The 27,553-nt window shown below is 56.1% G+C and overlaps 1 protein-coding gene and 1 long non-coding RNA gene across 5 annotated transcripts in view; one reads left to right on the top strand and one right to left on the bottom strand.

Annotated features, from left to right (window-relative positions):
- The first annotated feature begins 1,938 nt into the window (after positions 1–1,938).
- Positions 1,939–26,074, top strand: LOC130840328 (uncharacterized). The gene is made up of 3 exons (XR_009049997.1): positions 1,939–2,045; positions 24,489–24,651; positions 25,942–26,074. It is a non-coding gene; the product is annotated as an uncharacterized LOC130840328 (long non-coding RNA).
- Positions 22,398–27,553, bottom strand: part of TBC1D16 (TBC1 domain family member 16) — an 83,280-nt gene continuing 78,124 nt past the window's right edge. For all 4 annotated transcript variants that reach the window (XM_057715737.1, XM_057715738.1, XM_057715739.1 and 1 more), the window contains one exon: positions 22,398–26,746. In XM_057715737.1, coding sequence (XP_057571720.1) covers positions 26,498–26,746 — 249 coding nt within the window. In that variant the 3' untranslated portion in view covers positions 22,398–26,497. The remainder of the gene's footprint in view (positions 26,747–27,553) is intronic.

The raw sequence follows: 27,553 nt of genomic DNA, 5'->3' as shown, positions 1-27,553 counted from the left end.
GGGAAGACCACCCACTGCCCCCATGGGAGGATCTAAAGGTGGGATTATAAAGGCTGAGCTGGAATGAGTTGCCCTCCCATCTTTGTACATAGCATGTTACCCTGTGGGAGGAGCGTGCAGTCACTCACTTGTCTCCAGAGAACAGGGACTCCCTCCAGCCTCACACAGTTATCCCAGTGCTGCCAGGATGCGCCTACAGAGGGACACAACTGATGGTGGCTGACCATATACAGACCAGGACTGTTGCCTCTCCAGCATGCCTGGCACAAGCAAATCTTCATTTATTGATGATGGAGATGACTGACAGAAGGAGACACCCAGATGAGGTGGAAAAAGTGAACAATCCAGCTTGGAAGTAGAATTTGCTGTACAGTCACAAGCCAAACCAAGACAAAGCCTGAAGGAGGCTGCAAAGTAATGGGAGTAAGGTTTCCACATGTCTTGTCAACTGATTCTAAAAGGCAGTTCCCCAGATATTCTCAGCTAGAGCGGACCACTAAAGCCGCTGCACATCTCCCCAAAGTGTTGGCTTCTGGGGGACTCAAAGCTGGGACCTTTGGGGTTCTGTGTCAACTTTCCTCCTGCAGATCCAGCAGGGGGTCCATTCTGGTCACAGGGCAGGGACTACCTGCCTCTCTGGCTGGACACTGCTCGGTGTTCCTGGAAAGTCCCTTCCCTTGTAAAGTGCTTAGTATGTCACCAACCCACCCTGGAAAGGCATTTGCCTAGATGTTGCCACGTGTGTGCACACTGTACATTCAGTGCCTACCTGTGGATGGTGTACACACAGACACACCGCCAACCCCCCACTCATCATCCACAGGTGCGTGGTGGCTCCTCTGTGAAGGGGCACTTCCCCAAACTGTTCACCGCTGCCACCTCCCTTGCTGCGCAGACAGTGTGGGCTCATGTGCCCTTCCTGTCCTCACAGAGCAAGTTGGCTTGTACAGTTAAGTGTTCTTGACCACCCTCCATGTGCCACACGTCCAGCATCCAGCACAGTCAGGACACATGGTGAGTGGACGGCTCATAGGTCACCATGGGAGCAGCCGTACAGAGAATGCTTTCCTTTTCCACCAACCTCGGGTACTGGGGAGAGAGATAAATTTGGGTGGTGGTGGGTACATTATCCAGGTCAGAAGTGATCCCCTTTCCCCAGAAAGGAGCCCTTTCAATGTCATAGTCACTGACCTGCTTGGCATAGCACATTTAGTATCTGACAATGACAAGACCTACTCTGAAATCCAGAACACTTTCAGAGGAATTTGCATTTTATTACAACAGTATTGAGACAATTGGATATTGCTGAATGAATCTTTGCTGAAGGAATAATCATAGACTAGATACTTGGTAGGCCTTCAGCCACATTTGGGGGCACAGGATTCCTGGAGTCTTTTAGAAGCTACTCATGCAAGGATCTTGCTGTGGAGCCTTGCATGGATGCCACTGGTTGGACAACCAGTCAAGACACAGGAGGGGACCTCCCACGGCAGCCTCTGCCAGTTTCCCTAGACTGGTCTTCAGAGGGAGGGGGACTAGGGGTTAAAATGCGACCTCGGTAAATTCCCTGCTCTCAGCTCCAGCACGTGGTTGGCTGGGTCCCCTGTTTCCAGCCCCACCTCTCTGCCCACTGCCCCTCTGCTCCAGGGGAAGTGAAACAGCCTGGGTCCAGGCCGAATCGCCTGGCTGCACCTGGCAGCCAGTCCCAAGAAGGCTGCCTGCACAACCCTCTCGGCTGACCTCTGCACACTGTCCCCGGCGCTTTGCCAGGCTTTATTCATGCCCTGGCAGTGTCAGGACCGCTTGGGAGGGAGGCGGGGCGGAGCAGTGGCTTCCCGGCCCAGCGCCAGGCCCAAGCCTGCATCCCATGCCCCACTCCTGGATCCAGGAACCGCCCCTTTTTTACAGCGGGAAGAGGGCAGCCAGAGAGGGCGAGGGCGCCATTCAGGGTCACTCACCAGGCTACGGAGCAAAGTGGGCAGCGTGAGGAGTCTGGGATCAAATCCTAGCACTACCCGTCAAGTCGCTAGCAGTTAAAATCTCCGGTAAGTTTCCCAACCAGTCAGAGCCTCAGTTTCCCTGTAAGGAAATAACCCATCTTCCGTGACAAATCCCTCTTTCCATCCTCCTGGGACCCTTGCAGGCAGACTGCCAGGAGGATGGCAGCCGGGGTGGGAAGCGCGAGCAGTCAAAACCTCCTTTTCTCCTGCACTCGCTCGTGGGCGCGGGGCAGGTTGGCGCCCAGGGCTGGAGGTGCTGGGATCGGCGTCCCGCGGTCCTCCCGCCCCCGACTGTGGAATGGGGGCCAGAGGCCCCCCCCCGCCCCTGAACCGAGAAGGTTGGAGGAGCCCCCGGGCGGTCGGTATTCGCATCTCCCGCTGTGCACCCCCTAGCGCAGGCACCCACCGCCTGCCGCCGCCTGCGTTTGTTCCGCCGCCCGGGGGCAAGTGTGCGTGCGTCTCCACTGGCAACGGCGTGGTCGCCGGGCAACCCGTGCGCCCCAGGCCCGCCGCGCCCCCGGGAGCCCGGAGGGGGAGAGGGAGGGGGAGGGGAAGGTGGAAGGGGAGGGGGACGGGGCCGCCCCGCGGCTCCAGGCAGCCCCTCCCTCCTGGGGTTCAGACAGCAGCCCGAACCCTAACGGTCTGCCCCAAACCCTTCTTGCTGGAGCTGCGCACGGGGGCTGGGGCACCTGGGTGGCCACGTGCTGGCATCCCGGGAGGCAGGAAACCCAGGCCTTCCGGAGACCCTGGCAAGCCCCTTCCCTCGCGGGGGATAGAGAGGCAGCAAAGCCTCCAGGCCCTCTCTTGAGGCTGGGTGAGGAGCAAGGGCGCCGCAGGTGTGAGCGCGTGGTGACACAGAGGCAGAGCAGAGGCCAGCCGAGTGCAGTGCTAGTGGGTGGGGGAGTCATGCCAGGGTGTGGGAGCCAGAATGTCTGAGGTGACGTTTCTCTGGGGGCTGGTCCCTCTGGGGCCGCTGAGGGCAGAGGGCAGTCTCGGGGACAGGATCATCCACAGAGCTTGGACATTGTTTGGGTTTTTCCCCTTGGGGTGCCTGCATTTTAGGGAGACATCAACCACTTCCTGCATGGCCTGATTTGATGTTTAGTCACCACTTGAGGCCACACACTCCAACCAAAAAGTCACAGCATTCCACATCTCGAACCCCCAAACCCAAATCCAGTGCAGTGGCCCATGACCTTGGAGAGGCCTTGGCAGAAGGGGGGGATTTGGGCTGCTGCAGGGATCAAACATGATTTAACCCTCTCCTGGGCCAGTGGCTGGGTCCAATTCCCCAGTACATCTTGGGCACCTGCACACATAGCCCTGGCTTTCACAAACTTGGACTCATGTCATTTTCCCAAGGCCCCCAGTGAAGAAATGGGCTCTGGGCGGTGAGGGAAACAGGCAGAGACTGCAGGACGGCCTAGACCCAGCCCACCACCCTGCACTCAGGGCCTCGGCCGCTGCTTATCTGCGTTGAGCCTCTCATCTGGACACCACAGGTTAGGGGGGCTTGTTAAGCCCACAGTAACTCCTTGGTGCTGACAGTGACTTAGTAACAGGTCCACCCTTGGGATCCCCCTGCGGGGCTCAACTGGGCTTTACTACTTCCCAGCTGGGTGACCTGGAGCAGGTGATATGACCTCCCTGGGCCTCAGTTTCCACATTCTATAAAATGGGGATAAAAAATAAGGCTTTGTGAAAATTAAATGAGATGGTCAGGTACAGGCAGTGTTCAGGAGAGCCCTGGGCAGGGCTAATCTCGTCCCCTCTCTCCTTTCCGATTCCCTTCTGGGTCATCCTCATTGCCTTCTTCTTGTCTAGCCTAAATCCCCCCCGCTTTTTTGCTTTGGTGTTTTTCTCTTTTTTTGCCTCCTTCCCCTCCCCACACTCCTACGTCATTTCATCTCCAGCCCCCCCTTGTTCACTATCAGTTTCATTTCTCTGTCCAGATGTTTGATGAAGCCCCGCTGAGTGTGTGCCAGGCCCCACGGCTCTAGCCAGCTCGGCCCTGCCTGCTCCTCAGGTCCTGCCCTCCTATTGCCCACAGCTTGGGGCTGGGGGTGGGGGAAGAGGAGTGCTGACGTCATGAGGTGTTTATCCGCCCCTCCCTGGCTAACGCAAATTTCATCCTCGTACTCTCTGAATCAATTTACTTTTATTGCCTCAGCTGCTCAAAAGCAATTTTTCAAGAACAAAAAGGTCAGCACGTCCAAGACTAATCAATTCTCCGAGAGCTCCTGCCACCACCGCCAGGGGAGCCGGGACTGGTGGGCCCCCACCCTTCCTGCCAGCCCCCTCCCAGCCCCATCACTTTTATTGCTTCATGATGCCTGTCATTAGCGGTGTGTTTGAGACGCCCCACAGTGTTCTTACAACATAAAACCTGGCCCACTTGTGGGGCGGGGGGGTGGGGGTGGGAGGTAGCAGGTGCATTTATGGCCACTCGCTGGCCCAGACAGTAACAGCTGAGCTGATGGATCGCCTGTAAGGGGAGCCAGGACAGGAAGCATCCAGCCACTTGTTCAAAAGCTTGGCTCCAGAGGACACGGCGGAGGAGCCAGGGCCCTGCCTGTCTGCTCTCAACCCCCATCACTGTGGCCTTGGGCACCTACCTGCCTGCTGTTGCCAAGTCAAGGACTTTCCTCTCAAGGCCACCCTGGTCCCCACTGCACCCCTGCTCGGGTGCAGAATACTCCTTCCTGAGCAGCTCCTAACTCTTGGCACTGTGCCAGGCCTAACCCCCTGGGAGGCCCTACCATTCCGGATGGGGAAACTGAGGCCCAATATCACAGAAGTAGGAAGGAGCAGATGCAGACTGGAAACAGGTATGTGACCGGCCCAGGTGACACGCACGAGCTGTACCAGGCTTTGACCTTCCACACCCCTGGCTAACCTGTCCCACACCATCCTAACATCTGACACCCATGGCAACAGCAGCTAAAATGCACCCAGGCTTCCAGGGGCAGGCCCTGCACTCTACCTAGGTGACCCCTTTATGCCCCCAACAACCCTTTTATGAGACACTCATGCCCATTTTTCAGAGGAGGGAACTGAGGCAGAGGGAGACAAAATATTATGCTCAAGCCCACACAGCTGGAAACACACAGAGAGACCAGATCCCAGCTGTCTGCTTTTTGCTCTTTTAAAAATGGCTTAGGATATGAAATATCCAGAATGGCAAATTTGTGGACGCAGAAGCCAGATTGATGGCTGCCAGGTGCTGTGAGAAGAGGCATGAGGAGAAACTGCTCAATGGGCACAGGTTTCCTGGGGTGATGAAAATGTTGAAGAACTAGATAGAGGTGATGGTTGCACAACATAATGGATGTACTAAATGCCACCGAACTGTACACTTTAAGATGGTTGATTTTATGTCATCTAAACTTCACTTCAATAATTTTTTTTTCTTTAAAGTCTTAGGTTTTTCTGCCACTTATTCAGTAAGAGGCTGGATGACCTGCCAGCTCTGGGTGTCCCAGTGGAGGCAGCCTGCCTCTGCTCTCCTGGGGGAAGTATGACACAGGAGATACTCTCAGATGTCCTTCCTGCCCAGCAGGAGAGTCCCCTTTCCCAGGAAACCTTCCTGGCTGACCTCACCTGCTCTGACAGCTCCTCCCAACTTGCCCTGGCCTCTATCCCTTTCACATCTGGTTCTGCACGGTGGCTCTTTCCTGTGGCTCATGGCTCTGTCCACAGCACACAGCGCAGGGTGCCCTGGCTCCCTGCCAGACAGGATCTACACACAAGCATTTCCAGCATCCCTTGGGTCCTTGGGAGCCCCCTCCACCCCTGGCCCTCCCTTGACTTGAGCCCATTCCTTCCTCCCTCGCCCCCAGGTCTGAGCTAATCTCTCAGAACCTTTGGCCTTTTCTCAGGGCTTCAAAGGTCATCTGGTTGACCCCCAGACCTGCTAGCCAGCACCCCCTCCAGGCTTGCTTGCACCATGCAATGACACAGAGCTCATGGCTCCACCACAGGACAACTCTACCTGAAAGTCCTTTCTTGGATTGAATTGCCCGCCCTGCCCAGGGAAGAGTGAGCCTTGTCTCCTCTCTCTAGGACAGACTAGCACTCCTGTGAAGGCTACTCCCAACCCCCACCCCAATGGTCTGTGAATGTCTCTAACGTGGGGTCCTCCCAATTGTGGGCCCCTCCCAACCTGGCTGCTCCTCTCTGCTCTCCAAGGCCATGTCCCTCTGGAGCCCAAACCCTTGAAGGCCCTCTGCTGAGCAGGGCAGTCCAGCCACTTGGGAAGATGACATTGGGCCAGGTCTCTCTTTCAATGTCCAGGTTTTGTCCCACAGGCCTTGGGGAGCCTCACCCAGGGTAAGAAGGAGTCTCAGGGCAGAAATAAAACCTCGTATCCACGAGCCTCCTTGGCATGTCCCTGGAGTCAGCCAGAGGCCTATTCAGCCGCTGCCACGAAATGGGCCGGTAGACGGACCAGGGACTTGCCTTGGGCAAGTGCCTCTCTTTTCCCAGTCAGATCCTGTGGGGAAGGCTGAGTGGGATGAAGCCCATGAAACACCCAGAAGAGAGCAAATACCAATGTCTTTAAGCATATTTGTTTTTTTAACAAAGATGATGACTCCCATCTGTGAGCCTGTGCACGGTGTCAGATGCCAATCCATCATTTACCTGTTTCCCCATTTACCTGGACCAGCCAGCCAAGGAAGGGTTAGGCTTGGAGGTGCCACTCTGCAGATAGAGGCCCTGGGGGGCAGCATGGCTCGAGGTCCGCCTGAACTCCCACGAAGTGACCGGTCCCCACATCCATGCCGGCACCACGCCGGCCCCACACTGGCCCTCCCAGTCTCCCCGCCAGTGTGCCTGGCTTCCAGGTCTCAGAATTCAATCTGCTTCTCTGTTCCGGCTGTTGGGGCTCCTGCCAAGTGCTTCTGAATGTGCAGCAACTGCTGAACGTTCTAAGAAATGCCTCCCAGGGTTTTCTTGGGAGCCCGGGTGAGGCCGGAAGTCCTCTGGGCTGAGGGGACAGTGGTAGCACGTGGCACCTGAACTCTGGGGGAGGGGGGCGTCTCCCCGGGAGCCCAAGCTAGTGAACCGGAGGCAGGAGTGCAAGGCCCGGTCCAGGGGCTCTTGCCAGTGGCCGACACCTACATGTGAACCAAGGGCACCCCCCCACCCCCACCATGCAGGACTCCCTACCTGCTCTATTTACAGACCTTGAGCTCCAGAGAGCAGTGTGCCCAGGGTCACAGAGCTGCACAGGCCAGGGGCTGGGCCTGACTCACTCCCCATGGCAGCGCGTGGCCGACCAAGGGTTGTTATCTGAAGGCCTGTTGTTACTACTTTACGTTCAGATGAATCTGTATCAGCTCTATGCAGCTGAGTCATACTGGCTGGGCTCGAGGTGGGGGGAGAAAATTATAATAACTGAAAAAAAAACTGGTATTTTGACAAGGAAGTACGTATGTTCGAATCCAGCCAGTCCAGGCACTGCGGTCTCCAGGTGACTTACAGAAGGTAATGTCCTTTCGTTGCTCTAAGATTTCCCTTGATTGTCTCACTAATTGCCTCCGGGTCCCCCCTCTCTCCTCCTCTGCCCCTTTCTGCCCAGCCCCCACCACCCTTTTCATGCTTCTAAACTCAAGGGTCACACTGTCACCTAAACACACCAATCACAATGGCATCATTATAGTTCCAAAGCTACCAAAAAAAAAAAAAAAGGTGTGTGTGTGTTGGGGGGCGGGGGGGGGGGTGTCCAGGAATTCAGCCGCACCCAGGAGACCAGTACAATCAGCTATTGTTGTGTCAGAAGTTTCCCGGTGATAAGAAGGGAGTTTAGAAATGCCGCTTTCTGAGCTGATTGCAAAACAGAATAGAAAGTTCAAGGCTGAGAGATAGCTGAGAGTGGTCAGGGAGCAGCCCCTCTAGGAGGCCCCCAGGCCTCAGACAGGCCAGGCTGACCAGCCCCTTGGCTACAGGAAGGGGGGCTGCTCAATCACCGTCCCCCCCTCCACCGCCATCTTCAGCCCTTCCACAGGGAACCAGGACATCAGAGAGCCTGCTTCCTCTCTGAGGGTTTTGTCGAAATTCTCTAAAGCAGCTTTGGACCGTTACGGGCCTGCTTGGTGCCAGGCACCTGCTTTATTTATCTCAATTATCTCACTCCCCACAGCCACCCTGTGTGGAAGGTGGCAACGTCCTCCTACTCGGGTGGGCGGGAAACTGAGGCACAGAGATTGGGATCTGAACCCTGTTACACTGCCTCCTGTTTATCCCGTAAGCCTATCCCTTCAGGCATCCCATCTGTGGGAAGGACGAACTCCTCCTGAGTGTCCTCAGTCATTTCCGGTTGGTTTGTGCATTCTCTCTCTCAGGACACTGTCTGATGGGATGAGTGGGGCCCAGGCCGGGTTACAGTGGGGGCCAGCTACCTCCCTGCTCCCTGCTCAGTGCTGGTGGGAGTCACCACTCCCTCATTCTGGGGGGCCAATCTTTCCCTGGGGACACCTGTCCTTGAGCTGTCATCCTCCTCTTGGCGTTAGCAACCTAGAGGGCAAAAGGTGAGGGTGAGAGGAACTACAGTGACCCAGCACGGGCCACTAAGGAGCTGTGTGACCTCAGGAAGGTCACTTAACCTCTCTGTGCCTCAGGTTCCTAATCTAGGTAGTGGGGATAATAATAGCCCTTCCCTGTATGGCCACTAGGAGGAATAACTGAGCGTGCCTGGCTGGTCCCCGTCTCATTTAGGGGCCCCAAAAGCATTCACTTCAGGCCAGACTCCTCTTTGTGTAAACTAAGCACCGTGACCCAGAAACTCAGGGCCCCCCTTATTCTGAATTTTGTGCTCTTTCCATCACATTGTGTCAGGCTCTTGGCTCTTCCCTGGATGACACAAACCACCCACTGGAAGTGGGTAGCAGCTGGGGTCCCCAGACGACTGCCACAGGCATGGGGGTCTTCCAATGCACATAGAGCTGTTGGGGGTCAGGGGGCAGAGAGAGCACTTCCAATCAAGCCTTGTGGAACCATCCCTCAGCTCTGTGGTGTGACATTTAATAAACAGAAACCTCATTTCAAATGGAATTGGGAAGCCAGAAGGGGAGCTCTCATGGTCTACCATTCAGAGTCAGTTGCAGACCCAGTAGGAAGAGAGTATCTTGTATCTCCAACAAGAAGGTTACCACTTTTCTACTCAGCTGGAGGAAGAATTTCTCTCAGCCTGGCAACAGCCCAGCCAATGAGAGACTGTCACAATTCAGCCAATGAAAACCCACAACACTTCCAACTCTTGGTTTCCTCCAATGAGCTCTTTGTTTATAACAACCCTCCCAACTCCCTTTCTCCCCTATAAAAAAAAAGTGTCTCTCCTTTATTCTCTGGACTTGTCTGTGGTTTGCTGTGGATTGCATGTCCCAAAGTTCAATTCTTTGCTGTTCCCAAAGAAACCCATTTTGCTGGAAAATATCTGGCTGTTTTATTGTTTTAGGTCAATACCAGCCTCCCAGGTTTAGGACTCCAATGCCCCTCCCCCAGCATGGTAGCTCCTGGCCACCAACCCTGTCACCCCCAGTGTCACTGAGTCCCTCCCCCAGGTTGGAGGCCTTGGCCCAGCTTCCCTGGCCCTCCCCCAGGAATATGAGACCTTCCTGAGGAGGTTCCCCTCCTCTGACAACCCCCTCATCCTTTGTGGGGCTCCAGGGACCCCCCCCATTCCCCTGACACCACCTCCCCCAGCCTGGGGAGGCCAAACCGCCAGAGTCACAATGCTTAGATAGCGCTATCTCTCAGGCGAAAATAAAACCTGTGAAAGATTCAACTCCTGTGAGACTGTGGGAAACCCTTGCTAGCTGCCCAGCCCTGGGTCACATCCAGCAGAGGCTGATCTGTGCTATACACAGTTTCTGCTTCCTGGGACCCTCCCCCCATCAGCCAGAGCAGGGTCCACAGGGGCCCAGGCACCAGTATCACAGTGGTCCCTCCCTGACCAAGGGGGCTGAGCACAGGTTTGCAGCAACCCCAAGCTGTGGCCAGGCCCAGGTGGCCTTCCCATCTTGGATACACCCAACCCCTTGGCCCCTCTATGTTCACACCCCGCCACCCACCCCATTCCCTCTGGGCTGGCCCCAGTCAGGCCAAGCGACATTAGCATATTCCACAAAATCTCTATGCCTCTGTCTGCTCATCTGTGAAATGGTCCAGGAATTGCCTGCTTGCCTGTCTGCAGGGCGCTCTGAGGGCTGGACAAGCAGTAGACAGAGTGCTGGGCCCATGGTGCAGTTCCCTGTCCCCTGGTCTTTGCTTCTCACACCTGCTGTGGGGCAGGCACTGAGCCCTTGGTGGGTGAAGCCCAGAGATGGGGTCAAGGGTGACAGGGCAGCAGAGCTGAGAACAAGGGGACAAGCCACTCACTCTCTCCTGCAGCTGTGCACTCCACGCGAGATGAGGCAGACCCTAATGACATGGCTGCGGTTTGAGGGCTTCCAACAAGTCGGGCACACATGACATGATTTATATGTTACTTCCTGCTTTCATTTAATTCCTAAGGAGTATACGAGGTGGATACTGTTACTGTCCACATTCTACAGGTGAGCAGAGTGAGGCTCAGAGAAGCTAAGCGATGTGCCCGAGGTCACACAGTGAGAGATAATGGATTGGAACCAAAGGACCCTCGGTGCACAGAGGATTCTGGAGAGCAGCGAGAATGTTCTCAAACTCCACCTTGTGCACCCCTCGGTGACCTGCTGAGCTGGCCTCTCCGTCTGGGATCTAATCTTATCGGCCCCATCAGCACTTGTCACAGCCTCTTTTATGGTCTATGTACTCTGACATGTGTCTGTATTGGTGGTGACGTGCCTTCATTCTGACAATATTTGCTGAGCGTCAGGGAGGGGCCCTTGTTTATTAATTTATTATCCTCAAACACCAAGAGGCTGCTGTAGGCCAGGCTCCGTGCTGAGTGTGGGGGCCATGGGGCCATGCCAATGACACACTGCTGAGGTTGAGGGTCCCGGTGGGCAGTCCATGGTGTGGTGGGTGGGGGTGGAGGAGCCAGCTCTGGGAGGTAGAACCAATGTCCTGGTTGCTGGCACTCAGGTTTGGAGAGGTCATGCGATGTGCCCAAATTCCCACAGCTGGATGCAAGAATGTAGGATTCAAAAGCAAACACAGCCTCCCACCCACTCCTTGAGTCAAAGTCCAAATTAGGGGAGACCCATGTTGCCTAGAAATGGGCTGGGGCTGGGAGGCCCCATGAAAGATGGCCTCAGAGCCAAAGCTGGTACCCTTGGAAACCCAGTCTCTCTTTGCACTGCTCTTCATGGGGACCAGGGCCCAAAGTTGTGGGGTGCTATGGGGGTCACAGAAGATGAGAGGAGAGGCCACGTGGGGAGAGGTGGGCTGGGCCTTAAGGCCCAGCTGGGTGGACGTGAGAGCAGCTCAATGCCCCTTTGCCTTGCCTGGTCCAGCCTTGGTTCCCCAAGTGTGCTCTGATCCAGGAGTCCCGCATCAGTGGCCCTAGAGAAGGTGGAAGGTGGGGGCAGGCAGGGCAGGTTTGGCAGGCCTGGCCTGGGGGCCGCCAAGGACTCACTGGGGGCTGGTTCTTATCTTACAAGGTGTGTGACGCATGTTGTGGCCACACTAGCTCAGCACTTTGGAAAATCAGCAAGTCTGTGGATCAGCGTTCTAAACTTGCAGATACAGGAAGGTTCTTCTTCTGTGGTTTCCAGAATATAAAAGCAAAGGTGGGGGTAAAGTGAAAAGAACCCCAGGGAGTCCCAGATGCCCAACACTCCCACCCAATGCCTCCCTGGGGAGGAGGGTGGGTACCTCCATACAGCCCCAGAGGTCAGCTTCAGTGGTAGGGGGAGGGAGGGGCAGCGAGGGAACACCAGGCTTCAGCAGGGAGCAGCCCCCTTAGTGGGCAGGGCTGGGGCATCCCCTCTGAGGATCCTGAGGACCTTCAATCAGATAGGGCCTCCCCCGTTTCCCCGCACATCTGGGAGGTGTCCGGCACCCCTGGTTTTAAGTCCCCAGGTAATTCTCACGTCCGGTTAGGGCGAGGACCCTGCAGAGTGACATGACCAGTGAGCATAACTGCTTCCCTTGTGTTCTGATCCTGAGCTGACCCTCTGGTACCTGGGATGCGGGGCCCCTTTAAGGCAGGCGTGCATGCCTTGGTTCCAGGATGGCTGGAAGATGTGACTCCTGGTAGCCACGCCACGTCGGGTGAGATGCAGGACGCAGGCATCTTCCAGGGTGCAGACACTGCACCCTCCCTCACAGCCCCTGGCCCCCCAGCCTCACACGCATCACTCCCTCTGGGCCCTGGTGCCACCAGCGGAGCTTGTCAAGCTTCCTGCACATTGCCCTTGTGATGTTTGTGATGACCATCTCTCGGGCTGGTCCAGGTCTCTTCCTTCCTGGTCCCGCACAGCAGACACAGTGGACCCGACAGCATCCTACGAGGGCAGAGGCCAGAGCCCCCCTGAGGCAGCCCTGTGTGTGGGGAACAAGTAGGCAGGAAGAGGAAAGGGGTGCAGAGGGTTGTAAAGAGCCCGCCCCACCAGTTCCTAATCTACCCGTGACTCTTCCCTGCGGATTCAGGCAAGCAGCTTCCCTCCCCTAGCCTATTTCTCCTCTGAAAACCCATCCTTTACCTGGTCCAGGGTTTTGGTATACCACAGGTGCTCAATGCATGGTCTCTACTATTCTCCCTGAGAGGAGGGAGCTAAGAGCCCTGTTTTACAGCTGAGGCGTTAACCTGGGGAAACAGGGACAGAGCCCAGAGCTCGCTCTCCCCCACTCCTCACTGCACCCCTTGAGGCAAGGCCTGGACTGTCTGTGAGAGGCATGGCCTCTGTTACTTCAGAATCGACTCCCCATAGCCCTGCCCTGCCCCACTTCTGCCTCCTGAGAACCACTGGGCTCCCAGTGGGCCTGTCCTCACTCCCCGCCTTTTTTAATGGGCCGCCTTCCCTGCGGGGAAGTGTCAAGGGGGACTCTGAAACTAGTGGCCCCTCCTTCCATCCCAGAGCTGCCCCTTGGGCCCTGGCCGCTGCCTCCTCCCCCACCTCAGGACCAAGCCCAGGGGTGCATCCAACTCTGAGTGTGTCCCTCTACCCTGTGGGCTCCCAGCCTGGCAGGCAAAAGAATCTGTGTGTTTCCCACCAGTCTGCAGGGGATGGAGCTCTTGGAGATGCCTCCTGGGTGCAGCTTGGTGGCTCCTGGAAACCTCAGTCTGGGTGCACTTGACTCCTCCCTGCTGGGGGTTGGGGTCCCAGTGGAGGGGGGGTGCTAGGTGAGCCCATAGAGGAGGTGGGAACTTCTGTCCTCTGGCTGGGGATCACATACCAACCTTCTGCCCCACAGACAGAGGCCCAGAGAGGGGAGGCATCATACCCAAGGTCAGATAGCAACTCCAGTTCGCATGTCCTGCCCCTCATCCCCTGGGTGGGCATGAGGGAGAAACCAGAGAAAGCACGGGCAGCTCAGTTCACAGTCAGATAAACTGAGGTACCCACTGGACAGTGCTCAGATGTCCCCTTCCTTGGGGAAGGATGGCCCAAAGCCCTTGGCCACAGAGTGTCCAAACTCAGGGAAAAGAGAATCAGAAAGACCTGGGCACCAGTCCTGGCTCTGCTGTCTACTGGCTGGGTGACCTTGGGCCAATTACTTAACCTCTCTGTGTTCTCCTCTAGGAAATGGGGTAAACCTAGCACTGCCCTCATCTGGCTGTGATAAACTGAGACTCAAGGTGCCCACTGGACAGTGCTCAGATGTCCCCTTCCTTGGGGAAGGATGGCCCAAAGCCCTTGGCCACAGAGTGTCCAAACACAGGGAAAAGAGAATCAGAAAGACCTGGGCACCAGTCCTGGCTCTGCTGTCTACTGGCTGGCTGACCTTGGGCCAATTACTTAACCTCTCTGTGTTCTCCTCCAGGAAATGGGGTAAACCTAGCACTGCCCCCATCTGGCTGCTGTGAGTATTGAATGTTATAATGGATGGAAAGGACCCTGCAGGGTTAGTGTCCCAAATGCCCCCATCCCTAGTATTCACTGGCCTCACCCTCAGGCCTGCCTGTCCACATAGAGGTCCTATGGCTCCTGGCCAAAGAGCAGCTTCTACTGACAGGTAGTGAGTTCTCCACCATGGGGAGTATTCCAGATGACAGGACATGGCTGGGAGGATCGAGCCCCTGCCTGGAGTGGTACTAGGTGAACTAACCCCTTCTCTTCCTTGGCCTCCCCAAGGAGGCCTCTTCCCAGCCAGCAGTGCTCCACCCCTCCCAGGGGCTTCTCCTGAAGACAGTCTTAGGGGGAAGGTGGGGACTGGAAAGAGAGATCTGTTTACCCCAAATGCAGAATAAAGAGCCAGTGATGCTGTTGTTCAGGTCCAGAACCTGAGTAGCCTGCCCTAACAGGCCATCCATCTGTCTGTCAAGGGCAGGGCCAGGGCCAGGGGAGGACGGGGCTGGGCTGCTCGATGGCAGAGCCCAGGAGGGACCTTGACTGGGCTCAGGGTTCTACTGCTCCTCGTCCACAGCTGCCCAGTGCCTAGCTCCTCTTGCTCCAGCTGGACCAAGCCAAGTTGATGAAGGCCAAAGAGCATCATTAACTCACACGAGGGGCCCCAGTGAATCTTCATTTCAAGAGAAAATGGGCCCTGGGAGCCTGTGAATTCCATGACAAGGGACCTACCAGGCAGATGGATATTGCCAAGCTGACTGGGCTCTGGGGTCGTGGCATGGGGCCACTCTGGCCCCAGAATGAGGATTTTGTCCGAGGCTAGAATGGACAGCTCTCAGCAGTGGGGCCTGGCCCTGCTGGGGGAGGTCAGATCTGCACTACTGAGAGGCCCCAGTCCCCACCAGGGAAACCCAGGTACCCAGGGAGCCCTTCTGAGGTTGCCTTTTCTTTGCCTTTGGAGGAGTATGGGGCATGGGGTGTTTGTTCAGGTTTGGTCAAGAGGGACCATCAGCTGGACACAGAGACAGACAGACAGAGGGGGCGACTGAGGAGCTGAGGGTGAAGGTGCTGGCATGGTGGGGGGGGGGGTGACCAGGTGCCCTAGCTTCAGGCTGGTGCCCAGGGGTGGTGCTTGGGAGTGACGGGCCAGGGCAGGGTGAGTGGTGGGGCTTGGAGGGTACTGCAGCTAGGCACCTGTCCTGCCAGAGGTCATGTTCTGCCCATGCTGCCCTGGGTGGGCGGCTGTGGGGACGGAGGAAGTCTCATCTCCCTCTTAGGGCCCTCTCGGGGGCTTATTGTGTGTCCTCTCCCGGCCCATGGGTTTCACCAGGAGTGATTTCTTAGTAAAGCTGCCAGCTTGCATGGTGCCCTTTTAATTAGATTCTCCCAAATTCCCTCTGTCACTGAGTTATTAATATTTATCTGGAGCACAACTGATATGATTAGATCAGTGGGCCCGGGAGAGATGGAGGGGGCTGCCCCTCCTTCTCCCTTCCCTCCTGAACCTCTCCCCCCTTCCCACCCCAGTCCCCTGCTCTCGAGCCCCCTCCACTCCCTGAGTCCCCTCCCTCTGGAAGCCCCAGCCACTGCCTTGCCCTGCATGCCCGTCTCCCTTGGTGCCCCTCCCTGCCCCCCACATGGGCAGGAACCCATCCACATGGTGGCCCTGAGGCATGTGCCAGGCGTAGGGCAGGACCCCCACTCAGAGAAAAGGCCCGCGGGGTGTGAAATCAAAAGAAGCAGCAACAAAGCCCTTCTGCAGAAAATGGGATGGATCTGAGCGACGCTGGCCCTCTTCCTGGGGAAATGGGAATTAGCACGAGGATTATTTTTGAGGAAGCAGGGGCCCCACTGTGCCCACACGCGCCACCTTCTGACCAGGCCTCAGTGGGGGCTCCAGGCGCAGGGACCTTAGCTCCCCAGGCCTCTTGTGGGTGGGGTGGGGATGGGAGTACACGCCCACCTCCCTCCCTCCTGGGAGACCAATTCCTGGTGAGAGGCCCAGGCTTTGCAGAGACGGCACTGTGTTGCTGAATCCCACAGCCAGGTCTATGTCTGGGATTCCGTAGGACAGCTGAGAACAGGAGTGGGGAGCCTGTGCAGTCCGCCTCCAGCCTTGTGCAAACCTACCTGGTGTCCCAGGGCCTAGGGGGCAGGGCATGCCAAGCAGGCTTCCACTCAAACTCTGGAACCTGCTTTCTGGAAGGGAAAACCTCTATGGGGAGCTCAGTTCTGCCCAGGCTTTGGCAGTCTCTTAGGACTCCATCCTCAGCCGGGATGGGCACCACAGAAGTCTGTACCCATCCCTGGGACACTTTCTGGTAGGGTGTCCTCTCTAATCAAAGCCTGATTCTGGGGGCCCAGCAGCTCATTCTACAAGCAGACCTTGGCATTCTGGGTCAGTTTCAGGCTGTGATGTGAGTGGAGGTCTGTGCAGGGACCCAGAAGGCCAGGTTGGTTTGGTGAACCAATAGCTGCATTTCAGATTATGGGGGCCTTCCCCTCTTTGGGGGACCCAGAAATCACTTTGGGGCTGGCCTGGCAACTGCACTGTGGCTCAGTGGGTTGAGGGGAAGGGCAGTGGTCTTTTTGGTAAGATTAAAATCTGCAGAATCCTTCAGCCATTGCATGGGGGAGGGGTGCAGATGCAACAGGCTGGGGAGGGGTTGGGAGAGGCTGCAGGCTGGAAGTTGGGGTGCAGGGGGATCATCTCCCAGCCTTGCTGTGCTGTCCCACCTGCTAGCTCTTGAAGAAACGCCTGTGGGAGCAGTGCCTCTTCCTACCTGCACCAGCCTGAGTGCAGTTCCTGGCTTACCCACCTGAAAGACCCCACTCCCCACCAATAGCTCTGAGGTGTGCATTCCAGGCAATGTGGGGAAGAGCTGAGCGCTTTGTCTCATCCTTCTTTGAAGCCAGCAGTTCACCTCTCCTGGAAATGCCCTCACCCCTATGTCCCTGTGCACCGGACACCTCCCACCCCCTCCTCGCCACTCTGCTGCTGACTCTGAGCCCAGAAGTTCACTGCTATTTATCAGCCTGGCTCGGGCAGTCATGTGGCCCAGTGGAGCAGTAAGACCAAGAATGGGGGTGGGGAACTCCCATCTAAATTAATCATTTGACAGAAGCTGGGGATTTATCAGAAAACCCAAAGGATGCTCAGGCTTTGGAGAAAGGCAGAACGTGCCTGGAAATAGAATGGACACTGCCATTTGGGAAAGTGGGTGGGATTCCCCCAGAGGGCACCTGCCCAGAGGTCTGAGGGTCCCCAGAACCTTTTCTCTAAAGTTTCTAAAGTTTTCTAATAGGGGCGGGAAGTGGGCAGAACAGAGGGCAGGGCCTGGATACCGACACTGCACTGGGAGGACTGTCATGCCGACTGTCACCCTCCTCCCCCCACTATGTGTATACTCCTCATTGGCTTTCTGTCTCATCTGGTTGCTTTAAGTACACTTAGGTTTCCTTTCACGGGTGGATACTGAGGCCCCATATCAGAAAGTGGGCTCCCAAATGAGTTGATATGAACAGCCAGCACTCCCCACTCACACGCCCTGTGCTCTTGCACTTGGACAGAGTGAGGAACTCTGTGAGCGATGGGCTTCTCGCACGAAGGGTGAGTCCACACCAAGAGTCCTGGAGGACAGAGGGATGGGACAGCAAGAGGTCAGTGACTTGAGAGTGGCTCTCTTGATGCCCAACCTTTGGCAGTGCCTCCTGTCACACGTGTCTCTGCCCAGCTCTCCCCACGGGAAGAGAGCAGCTAGTTGGCACTCTCATCATTAAGTCATAAACTCTTGCTAACATTTACTATCCTTTAGTTTTTCTTTTGGACAGGGCCCCATCCTCTACCCTTTGAGGTCTTTTCAGTCATTTTGTTGTGCCTCTCAGAATCTTCTACCCATCCCCCTGTAGCTGGTGTCCAGACACACATTGGCCATAATTCTCCAGTGAACTGATCCAAAGCTCTGACCTCCTATCCCAAAAGTCTTCCTGGCCCTTGCCCATTGCCGTGTTCTACTGTTAGGTTTTAAAACTGCTGGCCTATTGTGCTCACTCACCATTAACTTGTGGCCACTAGGACCTTCAGTGTCTTTTTCTATTGTGCTTATTCACGGCCAGGAATCAATGAGCTCAGTGAACTTTGTGTCTGGTCCCTGATAAAGGTTTCTCACTTTGTTGAAATGCATATGTCTCTTATTGGTTGAGGGTTTTTTGCTTTTTGTTTTTAATTAATTAATTTATTTATTTACTTGGCTGTGCCAGGTCTTAGTTGCGGCACATGGGATCTTTGTTGCAGCATGTGGGATCTAGTTCCCTGACCAGGGATTGAACCTGGGCCCCTTGCATTGGGAGTGTGGAGTCTTAACTCCTGGACCACCAGGGAAGTCCCAGTTGAGGTTTTGACTCTGCTTCTCCCTCATGAGGAGGCTGCTATACCCAGCCTGTGGAACTATCCCCCTGCTGCACCAACTTAATTTCAGCATCCAAACATCCATTTAGAAAACCATTAAGCCATTCTCTCTAACGACTCAAAATATAAAGTGCTTTCTTTTGTTCAGTGTCAAATTGCCGATGAAAGAGCTTGTGGCATCTGACCTATCAAGGCAGACATATTATCATATTCGGAGAATGAATGGCATATTTTCAAACCACTTTGTCCAGATTACACAGTACACACCCCAGGAGCCCAGAGGTCTGGTTACTCTCTTGAAATGCAGAGAGAGGGGGGCCTCACAGGTGAGGGAGGGTGTAGACTGAGGAGGAGGGATGACTTTAGGGGTGTCCCAGGGCCAGCATCTGAGTCTGGCCCATGAGGCCACTGGCAGGTGTCCTCTAGTCTGCAAAGAAAGTGACAATGTCTGGGTGGGAATGTCCCCGATGGCCGTAAGGAGGTGGGGGGGTGGGTGGGTGTGAAGACACATCCCCTTCAACAGTGAGATCACTCATGTGGCCCAGTAACTCGCAGAGTTGATTGGGCCCTGTTCTCACTGTAGTTTTTCTTCCAAGCATCTCCCAGGCTTGTCAAGCCCTGGTGCTCCTTCCCCTACAGATTTCTGCCAAGTGGTGGGAAGGAGCCTGTGGCCAGCCTCCTGCAGGTTCTGTTCTAAAAGCCGGTGCTCCTTGAGGAGAGGTGGACAATCGAACCGGGGAGGAAGGGGGCTGGCTCAGGCTTCCCCACTCTGTGTGTGTGTGTGTGTGTGTGTGTGTGTGTGTGTGTGTGTGTGTGTGTATGGTGGTGGTGGCCTCCCTGCACAGGGACAGGATGGGGGTAGAGATGCAGTTGTGCCAGGGCCTCAGCCAAAGGAAAGAGCCAGACCTCACAGGCTCCTTGGGTTTGGACAGAGGGTGTGTCAGTGCGAACAACGGGCCAGGAGCAGAGAGCCCCCTGCATGTTTTGTGTGGGATCCCTCTCACCCCTGCTCATTGCATGTCCTCAGGTGGGTGTTGGTGGGAAGGAGAGACACGAATAAAAACAGACTGAACTGGGTTGATAGGGCTCATAATGGGATTCAATTTGACCGAAAGAAAATCATGCCAGTGACATTTCTGGCTCACCTGAGTCTCTAGAGCCAAAGGCCTCTCAGACCCGAGGAGTTCAAGGTTTGCCCTGCAGGCGCCAAAGGTGTGGACATTGAGTAGCTTCTCCCAGGGCCAGCAAGGCAGTTTTGCTATGGAGGGTTTGTAGAATACGTGCTGTCCACCCCAGAAACCCCAGGGAGCTGGTGGACTCAGCCTTGGGCCCTTGGAGCAGGTCCATGGGACAATAGTACCTGTCTCCCTGTGGGGCTCGCTGAACGCTTGCTGAATGGATGCCTGAAGGAATGATGGGACTAGGGTGGTGCACAGGACGCTCACTGTCTGAAGTGAACGGGCCCCGGGGCGGTCTCTGCTGCTAGCAGGGGTGTAAAGACTGTGAGCCGCGCCGGTGGCCCGTCCGTACTGCAACAGACAAGCTGTTCCCAGGCACAGCCCCCAGGACCGCAGGACAACAGGGGCCAGGCCTTTCCAGGGGCCGCCCTGAAGAGTCTGGCTCTCGGACAGCACACCCCTGTGGCCATGACTACACGGCTGTTGTTTATGGGAGAGCTAGAGCAGAGCAAAGACAAACACCTGATGAAGCATCCTGCTTGGGCCAGACCCAGGAAACCAGCCGCCTGACTGGTTTGAAAGGCCCTCTTAGGCAGGGCCATGGCCCAAGGTGGGGGCCACCATGGGCTTCGACCCCTTGCAGGGCTGCTCTGTGGGGTGGGACCACCCCTTTCTGAGGATGAACTGACCCACGGCCGTGCCCTAGAGGGTGGCGATGGCAGAGCTGCTGCCCCTGAACTCCAAGCTCACTCTCTGCCTGCACTCGGCTGTCAGAGGTGACGTCAGATCCCAGGTTAGTGCCGGGCATGAGGGGAAGCAGCACCTCCCGCTCCCAAAAGGACAGATGAAGGTTTCTCTAAGTGGAGCCACCAGCCATACATGTGAGCTGATGCATCAGCTGGGCCGGCTGCCCCTCCTGGCCATGTGGCCAGCCAACCTCAGGCAGGGGCACCCCTGGCCTGCAGAGAAGGGGTGACAAACTCTCCATCATCTCAGCCGAGGCCAGGTGGGTAGAGGCTGAGATAGTCCCTGCAGACACGAGACCCCCAGCAGTGCAGACATTCAGGAGAGTGGCACATGTGCCCTCTTCCCCTCACAGGCCAAAGGACAGGGGTACATACAAAACCACAGAAAACCTGCTCACAATCCCACAGGCACGGTGTTAAGGGCTGGGAGCCGGTCGCCCACCAGCATGCTCCAGAAGAACCAGAACATGCCCCAGCCCCCTTGCCCACCTCCCTGTAATCCCTGGGGCATGTTCCCTGCAGTAGGGCTCCGGGGCATGGAGATGAGAGAAGCGGATGCCTGAATTTTTCCTTTAACTCCCACCCTTAACAAGGTCAAATTCATCTCCCTCTGTAAAAAGTTCACAAATGCAAGGCTCCGGCTTTTCCTGAAATTGGAGCCCTGGCAGCTAAGTCTCAATAAAACACTGTGTGTTTCCAGGCACTGGGGCCAGTCTCGGGGCCCCCGGTCACTGGGGTTCATGGGCGCTTTCCCACTAATTCTCAACCTAGGAGGCAAGCAGCTCCTCCCTGCTGCAGGCCAAGCACCTGCCCCCTTCAGATGCCTGAGGGACCCCTGGGTCCGCAGCCAGGCTCCCCAGAGCAGGGCCTGCTGTGCCAGTGGCCAGGCCTCCGGCCCTCCTCGCTCTTCCGTGGGGGCCCTCTTCACCCAGCACCGAAACCTGCCACATTTTGACCTAACAAACTTTGCCAGACCTTCTCCTAGAGGCGCCACAGAGCATATGTTTGTTGTCAATATGATTTTATTTACTTTGCAGTGGAAACCATGAGCGCCGGAAGCTCTGTGGGGGCCGTGGTCCCAGGGGTCAGTGTGGCCAGTACCAAGCCTGGGGCACAGCCTGACCAATGGGAGATTGTATTTAAAAAACAAAACAAAAAACACAGAGAACTAATTGCTTGCCATGGACATCAGTAATCTCTTGGTAATGGTGGGAATTTCATTAAACTTTCCCTTAAACAACAGAAACCCTGCCCTCTGACTAACCCAAGGTGCTGGAGAGAAGATGACTAAGTGACTTTGTCTCTGAGTTTGAAATGTAACTTCCTATCTAGAAATTCAGCACAATGTATTTAATGGCCAGATGCCTGTACGCCCGTCCTGCCCCCCAGAGGCCCCGGGACACCCCTCTTCAGTCTCTACAGCCTGACCCAGGCCACAGCCCCCAGCTCGAATGAGTTTCACAGTCATGAGGGGAGACGCCGAGGCCCGGACCACATCCCTGATGCAGAGCTGGGCATACTGCACAGACACATCTCTCGGGGTCACCAAGGTCATGGCTCATGGTTGGTTTTCCTTGTGGCAGGCATGGGATGGCATGGGGTAAGTTTCACAGAAGAGGCACAGAGAGGTCCCCCTCAGCCGGGGACATGCAGCAAGGTGGAGGTGTGGAAGGGAGCGAGTTTGCTGACTCCCAAAGCAGGGTGAGTTCTTGGGTAGGGAGCAAGCCACCTCTCCGTCAAGGCTGCAAGGCCAAGGTCAGTGGCCGCTTCCCTGAGTGGCAGGTGAGGCCCCCAGGGGCTGGTAAACCATCTTCATGACACCTTCACTTGGGGAGACCCTGCAGCAGTCCTGTGAGGTGGGCTGGGTGGGCGGTGCCATTCTCATTCTACAAATGAGGGAACCGAGGCTCAGAGTGGGGGAAGGTCACGCACCTGGGAAGGGTCAGAGGCAGGACAAGAACCAGGTTCCTGACCCTTAGGTAAGTATCTTCCTTCCGTGCATCACTGCTCACCCTCTGTAGGGGAGCCCTGTACTTAGGCTTCACAACTTTGGGGGCAGTTCCCGCTGAGCCAGGGATGGCCAGGGACAGAATGCTTTCACTTTGAGGTTTGGCCTTGCAACCTGGTTTAAAAACCCAGGGCTAATCAGATTCTGGGCCATCTGGTTCCCCAGGGTCTCTGGGGGAAGTACCCAACCTCAGGCCAGACCCATGGGCTCCTTTCCTTTGCTGTGGGTTCGTGGCACAGCTCACAGCCGGTCTCGGGCTGCACCGCTGCACGTGTGTGGGGTTTCCCAGGAAACTCCTCCTCCTTCCTCTGAGACAGGGCGGCCTCTTGGGACCTCTGCTGTGCAGACAAACTGGAAGAGGCTTCCTTCCCTTGGCCAGGTGAACCCAGGTGCTCCTGCCACCCTACAGCCTCCCTGCATGGGGGAGGGGAGGCCAAACAGAGGATAGAAGCTTCCGCAGGGGCAGGGCACAGCTGTGAACAGATTCCCACCACCTTGGGGCTTGCCTCCCTCCCAGCTATTTCTACCAAACAAGAAACAGATAAGAGAGCTCAGAAGGACCTCACAAAACCCGAGGGGAGAGCCACAGAGGTGCCCCACTGCGGTCCACAGATTTTGCCCCATTTCCTACATCTACCCATCAAAGGTCAGAGCTGGGTGACCTCTGCCAGCCAGCTACTGCCCTCATTTCAGGACCAGCATCTTTGTCCTGCCCAGCAGGCTTTTACAAAAAACTCAAAGGTCCTGGATTCAAAAACCTCTGTCCTGCCTGACACTTAGCCAATGAGGACAACACGGCGCTGCCTGCTGATGGCATCCAGACCAAGGCCACCAATGGAAATGCCCTTCTGACTTCAGGCCCTCCTCCTCTGCAGGGGTGGGCTGGGGACCCCTCCCCAGCCTGCCCATCCCTATCTCTCTAATTGGCTCAAGAACACCAATTCCCTTGACTTGTGAGTTCCAAGTCTTCCCTGCTGGGACTTAAGTCAGAACCTTCTGGAATAGCACGCTGTTCCCCTCTGCACTTAACCAGACCCCAACCGCACTGTTTCCCCAGCTTGTGCATTCCCCACCTTCCCCGGGCCCAGCTTCATTCTGCCACTGTCCCCCCTTCCCTGGGAGGGTGAAGCCCCCTGGGCTGGTGAGTCCCTGCCCCACTGCCCTTTCCGTGCCAACACATGTGCATCAAAGGTGCTCTCTCTTCCCAGAGGCCCCAACGACATCATGTAACGTCAGCACAGACATTAGTGGTGGGAAAACTTTTAAGCATGCGTGCACACGCACACTGGCCAATAACATTAAGTGTCATTTAAAAAAATGGGTTAAATAAGCAGCATCGCAGAGGATGGCCAGGCCGGGCTGATTATCCCGTATTTGCACGTTCTGGCGGTGGGAAGGCTAGAAGTCTAATGACTGAATTATCACCCTAATGCCTTTTGCTGGCTGGGAATAATCCTGGGGCAACAGCTGCCGCAGGGTTTTTGGCTGGTTTCCTCTAATTGCATCCAGATTAAGGGAGCCGTGCAGGGGCGGGCCTTCTCCATCCCTCTGAAGCAGCAGGACCTCACAGAGCCCACACACCCAGGTCTTCAGCTTTTGAGGCCCTGGCTGCTCCGAGAGGCCTAGATCTCACTGGGGCCTTGCCCAGCCCACAGGGTGAGGGGTGGGAGCAGTGAGGGCATGGGTGGCACTTGGTACAAGGTCTTGGGGAGCTGTGGGGGTGAGGGGCTGTGGGAGCTGGGAGGTTCAGAATGAGTGCTTTCCACCCAGGACCCTCCAAAGTGAGGGATCCCAGGACCCCTCTCCCTCCACCCCACACACAGCAGCCCAAAGGCACAAGGTATCATAAAATGCACGGACATTCTCCTGCTACAGAGGATGAGTGGGGAGCACCCCCTTCTTAGGCATCTCCTTTGCCTTCAGGGGAGGTCATGCCCTGTTCCAAAACAGTGTTATTTGGACCAGGAATTTGTTGTGGTTCTGGTAGACTGTTCCAGCCCTGTATCAGCCACCCAATTCCTCACCCCTCCCCGAATCCCCAGCCCCTCGCCATGTCACTTCTCTTACTGCAGGGAAGGGTCAATTTCCCCACCCCTAGATACTGAGTCTGGCCATGTGACTTGCTTTGGCCAATGGGATGGCAATAGGGGTGGCATCTGTCAAGGCTTGGGAAGGTGCCTATACACTTCTGATTCTGCACCTTTGCCATGGCCAGGACTCGCTTGTGGGAAGGATGCAAGAGGCACAGGGCAGAGCCAAGTCTGACCTCTACACACCTCTACATGGGTGAGCACCCCGCTGGGACTTAGCTCTAAGCATGGGAGCAAGCCCAACTCAGACCAGAACTTGAGCTGCTGCCCCACAGACTCATGTGCTAGGTAAGTGCGTGCTATTTGAGGCCACCATGTTTGGGGGCTATTTGTTATGCAGCATTACTGTGGCAATGGATAACTGGTACACTTGTTCATGGAGATGTGGTCTCTAGAGGAGGGTCAACATAGTGCTTGGGTAACTCAAGCCATTTCCTTAATGGCTCTGGATGGAAAGGCAATCCTCTTTCCCCAGAAGCAGAGCAGAATAGAAGTTGACCCCCATCCAGCCTGGACCCTGTGGCTGGACTATAATAGTACCCTAAGATCTAGGCACTGATGGGGCTCCAGGATGGTCTCCCCAAAAGGCTCTTGGACAGAGGGGCCAGGAACTTGGAAGTACCAGTGTCAGTTTCCTGCCTGCTAGAGTGCTTGGGTTCTTGGAGAAGAGAGAAGCTGAGAAGGGAGGAGGCTGATAACTTCCTCTTTCCTGTTGATAAACATCTTTTTAAAGTGGTGCCATCCAGCAGCGTCCACTCTCAGTGAGAAAAGCTGAGCGCAGGAAGAAGCCTCGGTTGGGCTGTGTCTCCACAACGACTCTCAGCACTTCAAGGATTTTTCTCCCCAGAAGGATGTGCAGGAGAATTCAAGGAACAATTCCAGGCTTCTTGCTCCTACCAGTTCAAGAGGTGGCTTCCTGTGCAAATGGCTCCACCCCTTTACACTGGCTGAGAGTCCTGTGCTCTTGTCTGTCCTTCTCTAAATCGCAGAAGGAGCAACTGATGAGAATCTTTGGGAGCAGGGGGAGTGTGCTGGGAAGACCTGGTTCCCACACAGAAAGCAGAGGTGCCCTGAGTGACGGCTACTGTACTGTGGTCCCTCTTGCGTCCGACCACCTGAGAAGCTGACTTACAGAAGACCAGCATTCACGGCAGAATGCAGGCCCTGTAGGAAGCGGGAGTCTTTCCAGCACTTTCAGATGCCTTTGTCTTGGTTGGTCAGTTCATGTAATGCCCCTTTCCTCAAATACTGCACATTCCCTTCAGAGGATTTTGTGTGCGCGCACACACACACCTCAACCCATCCAGCCCTGAGTTGGCTGCAGTATCTGGTGAGGCTGGCCTTAAACAATGCCAAGTGTAGACACTCCCCAACTAAGGGAGAGGAATCCAACACTTCAACAGCCCATGCTCAGGCTCATGGGCAGCAGATTCCTTCACATACGAGGAGGATAGGATGCTGAAATGGACAGTGTGAAAGCCCCCAGGCCGCTCCCCCCACTCCCACCCCCGCCCCAGCTCTTACACCTCTTTACCCTGAAATCAGTGGGGCATTTTTTTTTTTTTTTTTTTTTGGCAGATGTCTTCGCATCAGCTTTGCATCTCTGGCTGGAGAAGCTGTGGAGTATGTTTGGTTCTTCCAGAGAATGAAGCCTGATGAGGGGTGTGTGTCCAGCTTGCAAAGATGTCTCTGGACCTAGATGGGATGCCCCTGTTTTGCACTCCCCGCCGCTGGTGGGTGCACAAGACCTCTCCTTCTGTTTCTGTCTCTGCCTTTCCTGATGCCTGGCAACACCCTTCGGAGGCTGATGAAGCTGGAGGAATTTCTGGGACGCCACCAAAGGCAGGACACACGAGAACCTGGCCAGCCTCTGTCACCAGGCGGGGTGGCCGTGCATTCTGGTCCTGCTGTTTTGGGAGCTGACTTTTCTCTGAGCAGCTGGCGGGTTTTGCTTCTGTCACTTCCGGACTCCGCTTTTGTCCTTAATACGAAAAGTTTCCCTTCATGTCGCCCAAGGGAATTTTCCTTCCATGTCTACCATCCCGTCCCCTCCATGCCCATCCCCACCCCCTCCCCCATGCCTGGGACCTGGCTGAGGTTCCCTCGCCCCCTCGTCCAGTGCAGGGAGGCCAACCTATCTGCGGAAAGTGAAGCCTTCCCGGGGCATCTTAGGGCCCTTCCTGCCTTCTCTGGGGGGCTTGGGTGAAGGCGTCTCCACGGTGCCCCCGTACGGGCAGCTCTCCGACCCCGGGTGCTGGCCCGTGCACTCCACAGCCGGCATGTAACCGCTGTCCCACATGCCAGTCCCACACAGCTTGCACAGGTCGTGCAGGCTGCAGGGGATCCGCGGCAGGAGGCGAAACTGATACAGCAAACTCCTTGCCTGCAAACAGAGAGGACAGGTGGTGACGAGGGGGCTGTCGGGAGAGGGGGACAGCCAGCAGGTCAAAAGCAACAGCAGCAATAGCCAGCACCCGAGGGCTCTCCCTGTGCCAGGTCAGGGCGAGGGCTCTGCCTGCCCCATCCTTTTCAACACCCTGATCAAGCTGAGGGACGGAACCCACAAGGTTCCTGGAGCAGTGCTCCCATGTGGCTTGACACAAAGAAGGCTCCCCCAATGGCCTTCATATGGAGGGTGAACAGGGCAGGCAAAAGCAGCACTGGGCCCACCCCGTCCCTCCCTGGCTCAGCCCAGCCCCACAGCTCCACCTCTCCACCCTGCAGGGTCTGTTTCCACCACCCCGTGTGGGATGGTGACCTCTTCAAGCCCTCTTCCTACTCACCCCACCCTGACCCCAGGCCCTCCTCACTGCCCCTGGGAGACACCAGAGAGCTTTAAGAAGCAGTGTCTCCAGCAGGAGCCTGGGAAGTGGGGAGGTGGCAGAGGCGCCCTTTATTCCACTAACCTTGGATGAAGGGCGGCCACCTCCCCTCCTTAAGCATCCTGCTCAGTTTTCTTGGCTCTTGGCTATGAGTGAGGTGCCACAAGGTGGAGGACCTGTCTATCAAACCGGGTCATCTGTTCAGTCCATGGGGAGAGGGGCCTCTTTTGTCAGGGCCTGATGGGCACCCTGAGCAGCTGCCAGACATGCTGACCACTGGGCCTTGGTGGGGAGCTCCCAGGGTGGATGGAGTGTGAGGGTGGCGTTCTGGAAGTGAAGAGGCAGGGCTCTGTGTGTGGGCAGGGCTC

The sequence above is a fragment of the Hippopotamus amphibius genome, chromosome 17 (genome assembly GCF_030028045.1).
Source record: "Hippopotamus amphibius kiboko isolate mHipAmp2 chromosome 17, mHipAmp2.hap2, whole genome shotgun sequence".
NCBI lineage: Eukaryota > Metazoa > Chordata > Mammalia > Artiodactyla > Hippopotamidae > Hippopotamus > Hippopotamus amphibius.
The sequence above is the reverse complement of the archived record's forward strand: the minus strand, read 5'-3'. Positions and strand labels throughout refer to the sequence as shown.